Here is an 18,208-nt window from a genome sequence, read left to right on the forward strand (position 1 = left end):
GACCCTGGGAGGTGTGTGCTAACCCGTCACCAGGAAAGTGCCCGGCCACTAAGCAGCCTCACCCCACGTGCCCTCAGGCACACCTGGGGTAGACTGCCACCAGGTCACACAGTGGACACATCCCAGACCTGGGCTGCGCTCTGACACTGGCACTTGGGCATGGTCCTTACCTGTAAAATGCAGGAAAATGCAGGGTTTTTGTGAGAATCAGTGGATCACATGTGCAGTGCTAGAACAAAAGTGCGGATGCGTGTGTGTGTGACTCAGTCTCTCCTCCTTCCCACAGCTCCCCCTGTGTCTCCTGGTGGTTCCACCCATGTCCCACTGGGGTGGGCCCGAGGGTTTCCTGGGGGTGTGTCCACCAGGGAGGGACCTGCAAGGGCACTGAGCGACATCCTGGCCCAGCACTGAACCCAGGCCCCTACACGAATGTCCTCTGTGCTCGGAACAATGCCCTGGGGGCAGCAGCGGCAGAAAGAGGGCCGCGGGGTCACAGGCAGGTGCCCGTCTGCCTGGCTCCAATCCTGCTGCAGCGTGTGTGTGTTTAGAGAAGGGGGTGCAGATTGAGAGAGAGAGAGGCTGGGAGGGTGGGAGGAGAAGAGATAGAAAGGGAGGGGGAGAAAGAGAGAGAGACAGAAAGAGAGAGAGAGAGAGAGAGAGAGAGAGAGAGAGAGAGAGAGAGAGAGAGGAAGAGGCCTCGTGGAACTGGGTCCGGAGCAGAGCGAGCACGCTCACACCGCTCTCACACAACACGAGCGGCAAACGCGGCTCGGGGCGGTGGCCCAGGCCGCAGCTCCCGCGCGCAGACCCGGACTTGGCCCCGGGGGGCCCCCGGGCGGAGAGCGGGGCGCCGCGGCCGCACGGCCGGCCCCGCCCCGGCCCTCGGGGCGGGTGCGGTGGGAGGAGCCGCGCGCATGTGCACAGCTGGCGCCCCCCCGCCCCCCGCGCACCGCTGGGACGTGGGCCGCGCGGGCGGGCGCAGTCCGGAGCCCGCAGGGTCTCGCCGGGCCCTCCCGGTCGTCTCGCGTCCCCGAGCGCCGCGCGCCCAGGGCGATGGCCGTGCGCCCCGCGGGCCCCGCGGGCCCCGCGCGCCGCTGCCTGCTGGCGCTCGTGCTGTGCTGCGGCTGGGGGGCGCTGGCCACGGGGACCCCGAAGCCGGGCGCCGGCTGCCCGAGCCGCTGCCTGTGCTTCCGCAGCACCGTGCGCTGCATGCATCTGCTGCTGGAGGCCGTGCCCGCCGTGGCGCCGCAGACCTCCATCCTGTGAGTGCCGCGGGGGCGGCGGGGAGCCCGAAGGCGCGGACGGGCGGGAGGGCGGGGGGCGGCGGGGAGCCCGAGGGCGCGGGCGGGCGGGAGGGCGGGGGGCGGCGGGGAGCCCGAGGGCGCGGGCGGGCGCGGGCCTTTGTCCGCCTGGGCCGGGGCGCGCGGCCTCCGGAGCCTCCTTTGTTAGCCGGCGGCTTGGAATCCCCGGCTGGTCGGGGGCGGGGGGGTGGCGGGCTGTGGGGGCAGCCCCGGGAGAGTCCCGCTCGCCGCCCCCGCAGGCCCCTCCCTGCCCGCTCGCGTCCCCCCTCGGTGCCCCCTTCTCGCAGCTCCCGCCGCTCCCGGTCCCCACCCTGCCCGGGCGCACCGTATCCCCCCGCCCTCCTCCCCGTCGTCTTTTCACGCCGCCCCCTCCCCGGTTCCCTCTCCTGTCGGTGTTCCTCCTCCGCGCCCCCTTCTCCTCTGCGGCGGGGGTCGGACCCCGCCTGCCCAAGCGCGGTGCGCCCCCGCGCGCCTCCCCCTCCTGCAGGACCGCGGTCCCCTCGTCCCCTCTTTGGGTCCTCAGAGTTCCGCAGCACCGCCTCCTGGTCCCCGCATACGCCGGGCGCCTAGAACCTCCCGCCCGGGTACCCCCGGCTCGCGGGGGCGTCCGTTCCCTCTGGCTTTCCCTGTGCTCAGCGAGCCCCGTGGCCAGCTCGGGTGTAGACGGAGGGGGCCGAGCGCATTTCCGCCCGGGCGCGCCGCTCGCGGGGGAGCCACACTCGCCGCCGCTCGGCGCTCCAGTGGGTACAGGGCGCCCCGCACTTGGCCTCTGCGCGCGCAGACCCCCGGGCCGGCCTCGCCCTCCCTGGAGTGCCCCCTCCGCGGAGGCCGTGCGGAGGCGACCTGCGCCCGCGGCCCCGGCCTGGCGCGCTCCGAGTTGGCCTCGGGCCTCGAGGTTTCCGGATGCGTCCCGGATTAGAAGCTCTCCAAATCTGTAAAGGCAGGCATGCGTTTTAGGCGCCGACTGTGTCCGCGGCCTACAGCTGCCCTTCTGGATGCCAAAAATAGTTTCCACTTTTCTTGGCTGAGCCCAACTCCTTTGGCACCGCCCAAGGGCCTGCAGAAGTTGTAAAATCTCAAGTGAGCTCTAGGAAGTGGGCGCTCAGCCTTGGGACTTCTAACCCGAGTCCGTGGCAGACCACCTCTCCCGGCCGCTGACTCTGCGACGCAGCTTGCTCGGGGTCTTTGGCGGGAGTCACCCTCCGCGAGCTGTCCCTCTCAGAGAGATCGGCCTTCCTTCCAGAGGACGCCTGAGAGGGCACCACACTGTAAACTAACAGACTCGATGGCGGGCACAGTGAAGGCTTTCTGGATACGGATAATTTCTTTACTGAGTCACTGGAAGAAACTTGGACCCGAAACCACTTTTCACATCTGGCCAGTACTGTGCTTTGTCTCCAACTCTTAATTGCTTTTTAAAAAGAACAGCATTAAACATTTTTTTAGAAAATGTTTATTTAACTTTGAGAAAGAGAGACAGAGCACTAGCTGGGGAGGGGCAGAAAGGGGGGAGACACAGAATTTGAAGCAGGCTTCAGGCTCGGAGCGGTCAGCCCAGAGCCCGATGCGGGGCTTGAACTCACAGACCGAGAGATCATGACCTGAGCCGAAGTTGGACGCTCAACCGACTGAGCCACCCAGGCGCCCCCAAAAAGAACAGTATCTTAGAATATGAGCGTTGTGGAACAGAAATGCAGTCTTCCGGCTTACTGTTCATGGCAAGATTCTCCACAGAGGTTTAAGAGTGCTTGACAAATAGCCGATGGTAGGCCTGGAATGTGACATAATAGTTAACACTTGAAAGATTTCCAGAAAGCGTTCTTTTGCGTAAACTTTACCATATATTTTCATGGCTCTTTGTAGTTTCGAAAATGTTTTGAAATGCCCGTGCTTGGTCTGCTGGATTCTGTGAGGCAGGCAGAACGGACACTCTGCTGACCAAACCCCTTCCAGAAGGAAGCAGACTTTCACAGATTTTTGCTGAAATGGACACAAACCCATTTCACAGCTCTGCAGACCCAGGCCCGGGAAGAGGGCACTTGCCTGGGCTGGAGACGCTGGGAGGAGGGCCGAGCTGACTCCTGCGGTGACACATTCCAGCAGGGGACCCTGTGTGGGTCACTGGGCCCCGGACCGAGGTCGTGGGAGCAGGGCAACAAATGGTGAGGGAGGAGGCTTTGGGAGACAGGATACGGTCCAGAAGGCGTGCACCCTGTGGAGGAGGAGGAAGGCCAGGTCTGAGGTGCCAGGCTCGCTCGGGCTCTGGTAGGTGCCATCACATGACAAGCTCCGCTCATGCAGAAATATTTAATTTTCCTTTGTGGCTTTTCTCCCAGCTCTCTGCTCTCATGCATCACTATTTTTTTTCCCCTATTTTAAAAATATTTCGTAGAAATTGGGCACTAAAAATATGAAGATAAAGATAGAACCTGGCTTCAAGGTTAGTTGGACCACGTGACCCCACATCGGCCCTTTACTTTTAAGACTCCCTGCACCCCCTCAAAAAGAAGGATTGACTCAGAATCCCCGAACTCTGACATCTCCTGAAGTGCTCCCGGAGTGTGTTCAAACCCGGCAGAGATTGGGTTGTTTAGATTCGTGGTCAGGGCTTCAAAAATAACGGTCTGTGACCACCCTGTGATTCAGGTTTGGGTTGAGCCCAGCTCATGCCCACTGGAAGTATCTGGTGTGTTCTAGAGTGAGCCGCACTGGCCCCCTGTGGTCTGGAGCCTCCAGCTCCGGTCTGCGGGCCCCGGTCTGTGGTTTGTGGCTCTGGTCTGGGGCTCATGTCTGGGGCTCTGGTTTGAGGCTCCAGTCTTGGGGCTCTGGTTTGAGGCTCTGGTCTGGGGCTCCGGTCTGGGGCTCCAGTCTGGGGTTCCAGTTTCCCGCTCCGGTTTCCCTGCTCTGCTATGTCGCTGTGCTTCTCCAGACATGCTCCCGGGCAGCCTCAACAAGCCCCCTCTCTACTGGTCTACTGGTGCTGTTGTGCAGTTCAGCCTGGGAGTGTTTGTAGAAGTTCCTGCTCCAGTTTTGAATGTTCTAGTCTGTTCACCACAGGAGAAGCTTGTCCCCACGGTAATTAAAAAGCGAGGACTAAAACAGTGTGACATTTCTGCCCTTCTGGCCCTCCTCTCAACACGGCCTCTTTGTCCGCACTGGGCTTCTGGCCTCGGGCAGACGGGCCCTCCACCCTCCGCACCCTCCCCCAACCTCTTTCTTTCCCTGTGGCCTCCATTGTGAGCTCATGGGAATCTACTCCCAAACTGATGGCCATCAGACAGCCCAGGCCACTCCAGACAGCTGTCCATGTGACAGGAAGCCCAGGGACGCAGCCCGGTCCCAGAGTAGGTAGGGGCTCTGCCCGCCAGGCTGCTGTTCTGCCGCCTCTGTTTCCCGATTGGACTGTGTTTTGCGGTCTGCTGTGCCCGCGTGCAGTCCCACCTCGGGGAACACCTGGTCCTGTGGCGCGCTGGAGGGGGCGCTGCTCAGTGCGGGCAGCGCTGTGGACCTGGGGTGCAGCCAGTGTGCCCCTGCACCGGCCCTGGGGTTCCCGCCTCATGGGTGGGGTCCCCAGCCATCTGCAGGCCCCTCTGGGGATGGTGGTGCCCACTGGCGGTCTGTCATGTCTCACGTTGTCTCTGCCCCTGGGTCACCAGCCTCCCTTGCGGCTTCCCAGGCCTGGCTGTCGGGAGATTATATTTCCCGCCAAGTCCCCCTGGCACAGTGAGGGGGTCTCGCTCACGGGGGCTGCGTAGAAACGTGTCCGAGGTGGGGGTGGGCAGTGCACCGCCCTCCAGCTGGGCTCTCCTCTCAGCACTTCTGTGCCGTCCCTCTGGCTCACGGGAAGCCCCTCAGTCCTGACCGTGCCCTCTGGGGACACCCTGGGCTCCTGGGGAGGCTGACCTAAAGGTTACCGGGTCCATCCAGGTGGAGGCGGCCAGGTGGCTCCGCTGGGCTTTGCAGGACGCTGGGGGGTGTTGGAGCCTTTGGCTTACTTACAATTTCTGATTTTCCTTTGAAGTTCCCAGTTACGATGAAGTCAGAGTCTTTAGCTCAAAGGTACTTGAAAAGCACCACAAGAATATTTCTAAAATATTCAGGTAGTGGAAATTTATCTTCCCACGAGGGTGATGGGCCAGTGTCCTCCCATGCTCGCTGCTCCTCGGGTCCGCGCTGACGGGCGGCTGCTGGAGGTCAGCCTGGAGAGCGGCCGGCGTGCCCTGGTCGGGAGAGGACGCTCTTCAGCGCTCAGAACAGGCTCCGGGAGGGACCTTCCCTGGGAGAGCTGTGACTGAGACATTTGTCACCGGGTAGTGGGGCTCTGTGTGTGTGTGGCCACAGCCCCAGCTCCACCCTTGAAAGCTTGTGTTTGGAGGCTGTGTGACCAGGTGGCCCTCTTGGAAACTCACAGCAGCTTAGCTGGGCTTCAGGAGTTTGGAGAACTAGCTTCCTCCCGTGTATTTTGAGCTCGTCAGTCCCTGCACCTCTGAATCCAGAAGGCGGTTCTGACTCGGCCTGGCTTCCTTCTCTGCCCGTCCCGTGACTTGGTTTCTCTCTGTAGAGGCGACTGGCGACTGTAGGCTTCCCTCGTGACGGCCTGGGCACAGCACGAGCAGCCCCTTGTTCGAGCTCTGGGAATTCTTCTGGAGCTCCGCACTGGCCAGACCAGCTTCTGGAGCCCAGAGGAGTCTGTTCTGCCTGAGCCGTGGGCTGGAAGCGGGCGAGGGCGCGTGGCCTGGAGGGAAGAAGCGAGTGCCGGGCAGACAGACAGGTGTCCCCTGCAGTGATGAAAGGTTCAACGTTGCAAAGGTCAGCAGAAACGGAGACGGTTCCAGTCTCCGGAACTTTCTCCCCATCAGTTGGAAAACCAGTAGAAGTCTGGCCTGCATTCACTGGGCTGATGCCCGTCGGCTCAGGAGTTTTTTCTCTCTGACTGGAGACACCACAGCAGGGCGGAAACTGGAGTAGATCCCAGCAGGGCTGTGGCTGAGCTCTGAGCTCTGCAGTCAGAACCCAGGGCTGGGAGGCAGGGGCCTGGTCCCCCCACCCTGTCTCTGCGTGCTGTGTGCACTTGGAGAAGCCCTGTGCTCCCTGAATGCCAGCGTCTAGCGAGGAAGGTCTCCTGAAGCGCGGCCTCCAAGTGCACTCGGCATTTTAATCGTGACCGTTTCCATAGTGTTAGGAGCACGTGAGAAAGTAGGAGACGATGCAGTTGATTTAAAAATGCGTTTTTTGGTGAATGCAATTTAAAGGCAGTTAAACCTTCCCGAATTTGATGCCTCAGCAGCCCGCTGGGACACTGCTGGTGGCTCCTCTCCCTGTGCGGGGCAGTGGTTCCTGCAGCAGGTGGGCCCGCGTGTGCTCATGGGCTCCTGTGTGCTGGGCCCTGAATGGTCATGGGCTCCTGCGTGCTGGGCTCTTGTGTGCTGGGCCCCTGAATGGTCATGGGCCCCTGCGTGCTGGGCCCGTGTGCTCATGGGTTCCTGCGTGCTGGGCCTCTGTGTGCTGGGCCCTGAATGGTCATGGGCTCCTGTGTGCTGGGCCCCTGTGTGCTGCATACACGATTTGTGCAGACCGGGCGTCCCTGCCGCGGGTAAGTGGGTGCTTTGTTGGCGTGAGGGATAATCTCGTCGATAGATTTAAAATCTAAGTCGATCGTTTCAATGACTTACACATTGTCTTGAAGTTAATTTTGAAGAGCAGAAGTTGTGCTTTCTCCTCCCCAGTCCCTTGGCTTCTCTCCGGTTGCACATGTCCACCAAGAACCTCATGGGTAAATCCTCAGACGTGGCAACGAAATGATGACGCGGGATCCATTACAAAGCAACAAGATAACTCACGCCGTGTAACTGGAACCTGGCAAGAAAGTCAGGAAGGAATGTGTTCGCTGCTTCATGGGTTCATCTGGGCGTCCCCTTTTCCTGGTGCCCACTTCGCTAATTTCTTGGCTCGTTTCTTTGTTCTGGAAACTGTTTCTCAACATCGCCCGGGGGAACAGAGCTTCACCCGGCGACGATCCATCAGGGCGGTGGACGAGGTTCACGGGGAGAAGGCTGCTTCCGAGTCCACCCCTGGGCGGGAACGGGCTCGGGTCTCCCCAGACCACAGAGCTCGCCGGGATCATCCCGGGTCTGCTCTATAGTAGGGCCTGAAGCACGTGCTGAACTTCACACCGATAATGTTCCTTTTTTGACTTTTGGGCGAATTTTCACGTAAGAAAAAAAAAGCCTTATTGAAACACAATTGACATTTTGAAAGGTGCTCATGTTGAAGGTGGTAAGTTTGACATCTGTCCCTGCCTGTGAAGCCCTCACCACGGTCAGGGTAAGGGCCCTCCCTCTCCTCACCTGCGAGACCCCTCTCGCCCCGTCCTGCCCCACTGAGGTGACCGGGTCTGTGTTCGCACGCGGGATGTTGGTCTCTGTCCCGGTTCCTGGAATGTCTTGGTCTGATTTGGACACTTCAGGGTCAGCCCTGCCCCCGGGATGAGTTCAGAGCATTCCTGCCCTTTCCACGTTTTGGGTGAGCGTGGGCAGAACTGCTTATATTACAGTCTTTTCTTAAATGTTTGTTTGGCAGGACTTCCTGCGGAAGCTTCCCTTCTTCGCGGGAAGGTGAGCTTACAGTGAGTCCCGATCCGTCAAGGCAGCGTTTTCTTCCCGAATGAGCACAGGTAGACAGTGTCCCCAAGGCGCTTGCCCTCCTAAAGTTGTTCCTTTCCGCCCCTTAACATCTGCGGGGCCATTCGCGATGCCACTCCTCTGGCTTCTGGTGACAAATGTTGTTACCTGACTAGTCTGCAGGAGACTCATCCGTTTTCCTGACCTTCGCAAAAACCTACCTTTTGGCTTCATTGGGTTTTCTCCTTTTTTCGGGTTTTTGTTTTGTTAATTTCCTTTCTTCTACTTCAGATTCCACTGGCCCTTGCACACCCAGCCGAGTGCTCGATGCCGAGTGGATCCCTGGGGTTTTCCTGCTCCCCCGGTGCATTCTTCTCCGCACACTGCCCTGAGTCAGCTGCCTCGGTCTCCCCAGAGGCACAGCATCATCCCCTCCTGTAGGGCGTGACCTCTGGGGTGCTTGTATGGTCTCAGGGATCATGTCCTTTGTTGACCCACATGTACGGTCCTCACAATACTTGCTTTGTGTCTTTTGTGGGCTTTTAGTTCGCTTCAGACAGGAGAGCAAGTCCAGTCCCTCAAAAGTGTAATTTCCCCACTCGCTTTTGTTTCTAATTTGAAAAAAATTTAAATTATTCTGCAACAAAGTGTATTAAAAAAGTAAGTAACAGTTGGGGTTCCTGGGTGGCTCAGTTGGTGAAGCGTCCGACTTCAGCTCAGGTCGTGATCTCACGGAACGTGAGTTCGGGCCCCGCGTCGGCCTCGGTGCTGACAGCTCGGAGCCTGGAGCCTGCTTCGGATTCTGTGTCTCCCTCTCTCTGCCGCTCGTGCTGTCTCTCAAAAATGCGTAAACATAAAACAAAATTAAAGAAAAAAAGTAACAATTAGAAGAAGCAATCAGCCACTGGCTTCACATGCCCAAGTCTAGATTGAAAAAGAATTAAAAACTATGCCACCCTGCTGTTCCCCCTTTGCCTTTGGAATGCTGTTGTATCAGCTTGGTCGCAAAGTCTAGGTGGATTGAAACGACGTGAGTTTTTACCTGACCCACAGGGGCGCGGTGGCGATGGCCCTGGTTGGGCAGCCGTCCTCGGGGTTCTGCTCTGAGCCAGGGGCCGGCACACCGTGACCACGGCCAGCGCGATCGCTGCCCGCCTTGTAGACTGATCTGTACGAGTGTGTGCCGGGCCCCCTCGGCTGTTTTATCAACGGCGGCTTTCCAGCTCCAAAGGCAGAGTTGCGTAGCTGTGAGAAGCCAAAATAGTTACAATCTGGCCCTTTACCAAATGTTTGCTGTCAGAGCGACTCGGGGACCCGGGCTCTGGCCATGCACTGCTGCCCTTAGACCCTGCCCTCCACGCTGTCCTGGAGGCACAGAGAAGGTGAGTGAATGCCCGGGAGGTTCTATGCCCTGGGCCGCCGCAGGTGACACACTGCTTGCGCTCACGTGCTGTCTCCCACCCCACCCACGGAACGTCACTTAGTGCGCCCCCAGGGAGTGCCATGCATTTCAGGCATCTTGAGTTTCTGCACCGTTGTGGGGGACACTGTGGTGCCTGATGACCGTGCCCCGAGTCAGGCCCCTCTTCCTGTCCCCTCCGCCACAGGCACTGCCATTCAGGGCACAGAGCAGCTCTGAGCTCCGGGCCCCTTGTGACACAGGTCAGCTGGATGGCAGGACGCTGCTGGCCATGTTTCTCAGTGTGGTGTGACTTAACGGGGGCCTCACCCCCAGCCCTGTTCACTTTGCTCCAGCTGTGGGCTTAGAAAATACCATCACAGGTAAACGGAGGCTAACAACTTGCTCCCTCTCCTTCCAGCAAAAGAATTTTGTTGTCTGGGGTTAAAGGCAGTGTATTTATCCCCCGTAGAGAGTCTCTGGGTGCGGTTATCTTCAGTAGGTGGAGGATAGTTCAGGGATTGTAACTCCTGGATCAAAGCCACATTTCTCTTAAGCCAGTTGCTTAACCAAAGACTTCTCGGAGGGCTGACGGATTTGGGCTGGTGTCCCTTCTAGGTGATCAGAGATAACGTGGAGGTGATGGGAGGCAGAGGGAGAAAAACCAGGAGGAAACAGTGCTCAGCTTGGATCGTCAGCTTCTGGAACCAGAGTCTGCTGTTTTTGAGGTTCGGGATGGAAACCGTGCCTGTCCAGCTGCCCGCGTGTGGGGCACACTTGGCCTGCGCCTGTCTGCGGGGCACTGGCTCTTCCTGTTTGCTTCCCGAGATTCTGACGTTGTGCACAAGTCTGTACGGTCCTTGGACATTTGCCCCGAGGCCTTCTGTCTCGGGCCCTCAGCTGCTCGTCAGGGCTCACCTCTCTTCCGCACTCGGCCAGTTGCACGTGTGCACAGGGGCCTTCCTGCTGAAGGAAGGCTGAGCCTTCGGGGAGGAAGCTGCAAAACTGCCCTCTCACCCACGCGTCACACTGTCCAGTTTATCTTTCTTACGGTGTTTTGAAAGTATTTCGTGCAAGCTGTACGTGTTCATAACAAAAATGGGAAAATACAGAGGGACCGAACAAAACAAATAACTTGCATTCCTGTCGTCGGAGGAAACTTACGGGATTGGGCTTGCCCGTCAGATGCACGTGTGCCCATTCACGTGTGTGTACGTACGGGCACGGAGATGCTGGTACGTCTGTTTTCCTATATCCTCTTCTCTGTCTCTGTCTCTGTCATCTGTGCACCTGCAGTATTCCATTCGTATCTTTGGCCAGACTTCCACACACCTATCTGTATCATCTGCTTCCCCATCATCCGTCTGTCCGCCTGTCTGTCTGCCTGTCTGAATGTCCACCCACCCACCCATCTGCCCAATCATCTATCCATCCATCCATCCATCCATCCATCCATCCATCATCCATCCACCCTTCCATCATCTGTAAAAACTGAGGCACAATTTGTGCCCTTCTCTGTAGTGCACATCGCAGCACATTGTGCCCTGTGTCTGTGTGATCTTTCCTAATGGCCATGTAGCATTTCTTTGCTCAGAATCACCAAATTTTTTGAACTCCATTTTTATGGGTCATTTCTTTGTGTCCACGCTTCTGCTATTTTAAACAGTACCCTCTCAATGCCATTGTGTCTGTATTTTGGGGACTTCCGGGCACGTTTTTGTAATCTGCAACATCTTGTTCTGCACCGAGAATTCTGGTCAACACATTGTGGGCTTTTCCAGGTCTGTTTCCTTCCTGGACACAGTCGGTGTTTTCCTGAGGACAGGCGTCCTCTGTTGGCTGAGCGTCCGTCCCGGTGACAGAACTAGTCCCGTCAGGCCAAGGGGAGTCTCGGGGCAGGCTCCTCCGATGCCTGAGCGTCGGTCCCTTCCCGCTGACAGAACTAGTCCCTTCGGGGCCGTTTCTCGTTGTTCTTGGGCAGGACGGCACACGGGGCATCCCTCGGATGCCTGGACCCTGGAAACGTGGTGTGTGTACCTGTTTCCTCACTCGGTAAGGACACCCTCGTCCTTATGATTTGCCTTCTCTCTGGAGACTTTCATCTGCGTTTGTCCTGAGAACCCAGGCAATCACGTGATCCGTGTGTCGGCTGGGTCTGTCTTATTTCGGATCCTTAGGGCTTCCGCTGGAGGCCACATGTTGCTGGCTTGGTCTGTGTTCGTGGTTGGCTGTCTGTCTTGGAGCGGCAGTCGCACTGACACCCCGGAACCTGCCCTGGGAGGAGCTCCACAATCGGCACCTGGGCCCCTGGCATCCTGCTCCTGAAGGCCGTGTTTGCGGTGGGTCCTCCTCGTTCGCAGTGGTCCTGTTCCCTAAGGTCACTGCAGACACGGGTCAGCGACCCTGAACAGACACGGGTCAGCGACCCTGAACCGTCTGTCCTGGGGACATGCAGGCCCGTTCCCGGGAGTCTCGTCACAGCACTGTCATCAACCCAACAGTGGATGACCTTCTTTTGTGTGTGTTTCTGTTTAAAGACACTGTATTTAATGCAGACTCTGGACCGACCCGCCATGAAGTCCCAGCCAACAGCGGCAGCTCCAGCCGGAGTAAAGCTCATCCCACACACCTGTTTTCTCCTGAGGCCCGTCAGGGCTCTCGAACTCAGAACTGGACAGGACTCCAGCGCCATGCTCGGGGTCAGTTTTAAGCTGCGAAGTCACCCGAAGAGAGCACAGGAACGCAGGCAGCCTAGCACTCAGTGGGCAGCAAGAAGGACACCTGTTCACGGCCTGAGCAGGAGCCAGACGGCAGAGGGTCACCTGGCTGTCCTCTGCGCTAGGAACACGGGCGTCCGGCCCCTCAGGCTCTCTGCCACTCCTTCCGGTCCTCGAGTGATGGCAAAAGCTCCGTGAGGATTGATTTTAGGGTCAAGTGTGCAGACATGGAATCCCCGCATCATGAGGATCGAGTGTGCTGTCGGTATTCTGGGTGGAGACGCTGTGACCTGAGGGACAAGGGAGGTGTCCCCCAGTGTAGCCACCACACCCCACGCGCCCCTGTGCGACCTTCTCGGCGTCTGAGCCCATGGGTTCCGGGAGGTACGAACAAGGCAGGCCCCTGCAAACACCTGCTGGGTCTGCCCAGCGTCTCACAGGACAAAGTGCCCTGAACGACTTTGAGCGACTTCGACCGACTTTAGCGTCCAAAGTCATTACATTTAGTTACTATTTGAACACGTCCCAAGGAACCCAGTGTGTGGGGCACCCCAGGTTAGGTGCCGTGGTCTGAGGGCAGGGTGATACTGTGCTGAGATCCCGGCCCCGCGCCTGCCAGGGGAGCTCATTCACCCTGGGGCCTCGGTTTCCCCATCTGTAGGGGCGTTTCGAGGAGTGAGGAAGAACACACGTGTGCATCTGCTGACACGGCCTGGCCAGGAGACGCTTCTGCCGTGGAGACTTGTCTTATGGTTTGAGTGTGCTGAATTGAGCTGTGGGGCTGTGCCAGCAGAGGCAGGCAGGCAGGCCCCCCAGGCCCAGGGAGGAGGGGTGTGATGTTGTGACAGCCTCGTGTTCTTCCTGGTGGCTGCGGGGCCACCGATGCGCTGTCGCTCTGTGCCCTGACTTTGACTGAATCACATACTTGTGATTCAGACAGGAACTACCACTAAGCATAATGCATTTTCCATGCATCTCAGGTGCCGTTTTCTCTAACGGACCAAACTACCAACATGAAACTCACCCCACGCGGACAGCACTTGCGAGGATCCAGGAAGTGCTCGGTGACGGCCAGTTCCCGTCCTTCCCAACTTTTGTAACATGCCACTCTGGCGGCGAACTGGTGTTACTTATTGGCTAAGGCCTGAGGACAGGGACAGAAGAAGTTCAGAGTTACTCCTGGCAAATGTAAGGCTGACATTACTACATTTTGCCTTTGCAGTGATTGGAGCTCTTGAATTGTTATTTTCTCTCTTTGTGGGGGGAGAAGAAAGCGTTTACTGCTCTTGGGCGGGAAGATTTCTTTACTCAGAAGTGTTGTGCCAAGAAACCTGACTTCCCAGACCTGTGGGAGTGTGTGTCACCAGAGGATACGGCTTCACTTCCCTTCATGGCTTCCGTTAGGGAAGGGGACCCAGATTAGGCTCGTCACTTCCTGGAGTGGAACAATATTTCTGATGTTCTGTACTCAGCTGCAAAGCACTTTAACTTTTAAAAATAGCGATTAAGTGGATACAGTTAGTCATCTTTGTTATTTACTCAGACATGTGGGATGTTTGCGTTGGCATGGCAACAGTGGCTAATATTAGTCTTGAGCTTGTGTTTTCTTGTGGATTTGTTTGTTGTGTAACTGTCTTACATCGTTGTGTGTGTCACTCCATCCATCCATCCGTCCTTTCTTCTATCGTCACACTCCTCCATCTAGCCCTCCACCTGTCCACTTACGTATCTCTCATCCACACATCCACCCACCTGTACATCCATCCATCCATCTATTCATCCATCCATCTATCCACCCACCCACCTGTCTGTCCATCCATCCATCCATCCATCCATCCACCCACCTGTCTTTCCATCCATCCATCCATCCATCCATCCATCCACCCACCTGTCTTTCCATCCATCCATCCATCCATCCATCCATCCGCTTGTCTTTCCATCCATCCATCCATCCATCCATCCATCCATCCATCCATCCACCTGTCTTTCCATCCATCCATCCGCCTGTCTTTCCATCCATCCATCCATCCATCCATCCATCCATCCATCCACCTGTCTTTCCATCCATCTACCTGTCTTTCCATCCATCCATCCACCCACCCATTCAGATTATCATCCGTCTATCCATCCACCTAATCACCTACCCCTCCATCCATCTGCCCTCCTGTTCATCCCTCCCTCCCTCTCTCCTTCCTGGCATCCCTGCTAGTGTCAAGGATTGGTGCTGAGACACATTACGTCCTGTTGCAGGGGCCTCCTTGTACCAGCAGACCGGAACCACTACATCCGGAAGTGCCCGCCACGAGTGATAGCTGTGTGCCTCTATCCTGACACAGCCCAGTCCCTGCTCCTTCCTTCCCTCTCATTGGTCAGGAATGGGATTAGAAGCTTAGCTGGAGGGACACAGAAAAGGAAATGGCTGTGGAAAGAACTGTTTCTGTAGATCCAGGCCTCTTGGAGCTCAGAAAACACCAGCTTTAAAATCCCACTCCCTTATCATTTTCTTTAGCCACAGAGAAGCCTTCTTATTCTTTTGAGCTTTCTTAGAGCTCTGTGTCAAACAGCCTTTAACTACTGTTTCGTGATAACTACTGTTATTGGTTGTTTCTCTGTTCCCTCGAGGATCCCATGCAGCTAGCAGCATCTGGAGGTGCAGAGGACCTGGTTTGTGCTGCATCAGGGCTTTACGTTTTCTCACTGGGGAAGGACTCCAGGGCTGCGGACTCTGAAAATCAGGACAAAGAAAGAAGACCGTCCCACCGCCACCGTGGGCGAGGCAGGGCGGGCTGTTCACGTGGAACAGCCTTGACTGAAGTGAAGAGGTCCACCTAGGAGACTTTGGAGAGGGCCTTCCTTGGCTCAGGGTTACTTTTTATTCTCTCTGCCTTGTGTGTCCTTCCCTCAGAAGCTGGTGATTGACCCCAAAGCCATCTGTTGTGAGTTCCTTTTGGGGTTAATTATCTGTCCCACGTCTCTTTTGTCCTCTGATATTTCCTCATTGATGAAACTCTTACTTAGCTCTCCAAAATGTTTTCTTGTTCAGAATTAACCGGGTCGCATTTCTTGTCTTCCGGGAACTTCCGTCTGTATGTAAGGAGCCCCGTAGGTGAGGTGCCCTCAGAGCCTTTTGGGTGGAGAGTAACTATTTGATTTCCATATTTTTTTATTCTGTTTTATGATCCATTTGCTCCGTGTAGGTAATTGAAACACAGCCTGATTTGAGGCTTTTAGAAAAGCAGCAAGCAAAAACACATCTGTTTGGTAAGGCCTGAAACCGGTTGCTTCTTGGGCTTGGTTTGTGCTGAGAGTATGTGACTGCTCAGCAGTCGGTGAAGGTTGGGCGAGTGCCCAGTAGGATGACATGGTTGATCTGTTATTTCGCTGAACTCAAAGGGCGAGCTCTGTCTCTCCCTCTCTGCAGGAACAACCTCAAGTAACTCGTTCAACGGTTTAAATTATAATATTTGTTGCAATAAGTTGGCTTCACCAGCATGCCTGGGTGCCTGCGATGGCTAATTGTGTATTTCAGACTGGGCCACAGTAGACATACGTTTGGTTGAACGTTACTCTAGACTTTCTTGAGTCAGTAACCTTTGAGTAAAGCGGATTGCCTTCCGTGGTGTGGGTGGGCCTCATCCAATCAGTTGAAGGGCTTAGGAGAAAAAGGCTGGGGTGCCCTGAGCAAAAAGGAATTCTGCCAGCAGAAGGCCTTTGGACTCAGACGGCACCTGTTTCCTGGGTGTCCAGCCTGCTGGCCCACCCTGCAGATGTTGGACTTGAGCTTCCATAATCCCTCCTTAAAATAAACTCCCCCTCGTATATATGTACACACACATACACACACACACGCCTGTTGGGTCTCTTTCTCCAGACAAGCCTGACCAACGCACTGTCCCTGCCGAGTGTCACATGACCCTGGTTGTCCCGGCCACAGCTGGGTGGGTCTGGTGGGCACCTGACCAAGGACAGTGAGTCTGTATGCTGGCCACTTGCTGATGTTCCGGCCCTGCCCTGACCAAGGACAGACTGCTCTCTGGGGAACGGGAGCTAGAAAATAAACAGCTGGCAGTGGGGACCGACACTGGCAGGTTGTGGCCGTAGAGAGGGTGCAGGGCTGCCGTGAAAGCCCCTTGCACGCCCAGATCCCTGATGAAGCAGAGACAGGCGCCGGGGCACACACCCCTGCACACAGGGTGGAGGGGAGGAGGGGAGGGAAGAGAGGGGACCCAGTGTCCGCTCCTGTGCAGGAGCCCGAGCTGTGAAATGAGTTTTTAATCCCTTGAGCTCAAAATAGTAGGAACCTGATTACTTTATTTTTTTATTTTTAGTGTTGTATTAACATTTTTTTAATGTTTATTTATTTTTGAGAGACAGAGTATGAGTGGGGGAGGGGCAGAGAGAGAAAGAGACAGAGAATCCAAAGCAGTTCCAGGCTCGGAGCTGTCGGCACAGAGCCCGACACGGGGCTCGAACCCACAGACCATGAGATCGTGGCCTGAGCCGAGGTCGGACGCTTAACTGACTGAGCCCCCCAGGCGCCTCTAAAACATTTCTCTAGAAAGGAAAGAGCCCCATCTTTCAGTTACTTATTATCACGGAAGCAAACTGCTCATTGAGGAAGACGCAGAGAAGACACTGGTGGCCTTGCTCCCACACTCCTGGGTGTGGAGGCTGCTTTCCCTCTGGCACGTCTGTGTGTTTTGTGTTACCGGTTTACTTACTTTCCGTGAGGAGCTCGTCTGCAGCCCCCGTGTGTCGACCTCGCCTGCCCGCCCTCAAGGTGGCCATTTTCAGTGGCAGGATCGTGGTCAGGCCCCCAAAGCACCTGCTGGTGGCCCCACTTTTCAGGTAAAGAAGCTCACTGTGGTTGCAGGGAGGACAGTGCCCCCTCCGGTGGCAGGTCAGGGTCACGCCAACGCATACGTGCCTTGAGTGTGTGCGTCCGTGTCCGTGCGTGGTTGCCCCTGGCCGGCCACGGAGCTGCGAAGGGTCTGGGTGAGACTGTGTGCCAGGGACTGGTTTGGGTGTGTGTGTTCTGACCGGGCACGGAGCATGCCCGAATGGGCCCCTCGTGTGGGGTTCTTGCCACGTGGGGGCCGTGGGGGCCGTGGGGGCCGGGGTGCTGGGCCCCTCCTGAGCCCCCTTTGCCCTTTTCACACCGGCCCCTCCCCCCGCTTAGGTGCCTTCTGGTGGCCTGCCCGGCCCCACCCTCCACGGTCCTGCCTCTCCCCACCCTCAGAGTGAGGGACAAAGCCATGGGGGCTCAGGAAGGGAGCAGGCCTGGGCGGCCCTGGGAGGTTAGTACAGAGATTGGTGTAGTGGGTTAAATTTTGTCGATGGTGTCGTACTCGGGTACGGAGTGGGTTAGGACAGTGGGTCAGCGCAGCAGATTAGAGTCAGTTAACACAGCAGATCAGAACCGAAGGTCATTGTAACTGATTATTGTGGTCGAACGGTAGGTCAGTAACGATTATGTGGGCAGTTGGGATAGCAGGTCAGTGCAGTGTTATTGTTGTGGACTGATACCAGGTCGGTGCGCCAGTCCAGTCCGGGGCACGGTCCGTGTGCGGTGGATTAACAGCACAGATCGACACCGTAGATGAGTCGACCGGACCAGGGTTCCGGAGCTCGGATGAGCCAGGGCTGGGCTCTGCGCCTCTCGCCGGAGGCTGGCCGCTGTGCTGGGTCCGGGGCTCCGCGGCTGCGCCGAGGCGTGAGTGGCCTGAGAGGTGTGGCCCTCGGGGGTGACCGGCTTCGTCGGTTCTGACGCGTACACCCCCCAGGCGGGTGTCGGCACAGTCCAGACCGGCCCCCGTAGGTGCCCTTTGGCTCTGTCCCCAACGCAGGCTCTGAGAGTCATGGGCTGCTTTCTGTCGCTCAGAGGCGGGGACAGCTCGTGGGACCTGACGTTTGTATTCAGGTGATCGTGGTCTTTTCTCACGTCTTTCCTCGTATTGTGGAGCGATTTTCTCTAGTGTTGGGTGTCTCATCGCGTGGGTTTGTGTGTCCACCACGTGGTGGTCCTGCTGAGAACATGGGGGTAGCCCTGTGCTCACGGGCGGTTTGCTGCTGTCACCGACCCCACAGAGCGGGAGGGGCGTCCTGGTTACCGCGCGCCTGCGCTGGACACGGGCTGTGGTCTTAGGAAGCTTCTCCTGCGCGCAGAAGTCA

The 18,208-nt window shown here is 57.2% G+C and overlaps 1 protein-coding gene across 1 annotated transcript in view; it reads left to right on the forward strand.

Annotated features, from left to right (window-relative positions):
• Window positions 1-948: 948 nt before the first annotated feature.
• Window positions 949-18,208, forward strand: part of PXDN (peroxidasin) — a 78,677-nt gene continuing 61,417 nt past the window's right edge. The window contains exon 1 of the mRNA XM_053890888.1: window positions 949-1,262. Coding sequence (XP_053746863.1) covers window positions 1,054-1,262 — 209 coding nt within the window. The 5' untranslated portion in view covers window positions 949-1,053. The remainder of the gene's footprint in view (window positions 1,263-18,208) is intronic.

This window comes from Panthera pardus, unplaced genomic scaffold (genome assembly GCF_024362965.1).
Source record: "Panthera pardus isolate Hobbes unplaced genomic scaffold, ASM2436296v1 HiC_scaffold_26, whole genome shotgun sequence".
Taxonomy (NCBI): domain Eukaryota; kingdom Metazoa; phylum Chordata; class Mammalia; order Carnivora; family Felidae; genus Panthera; species Panthera pardus.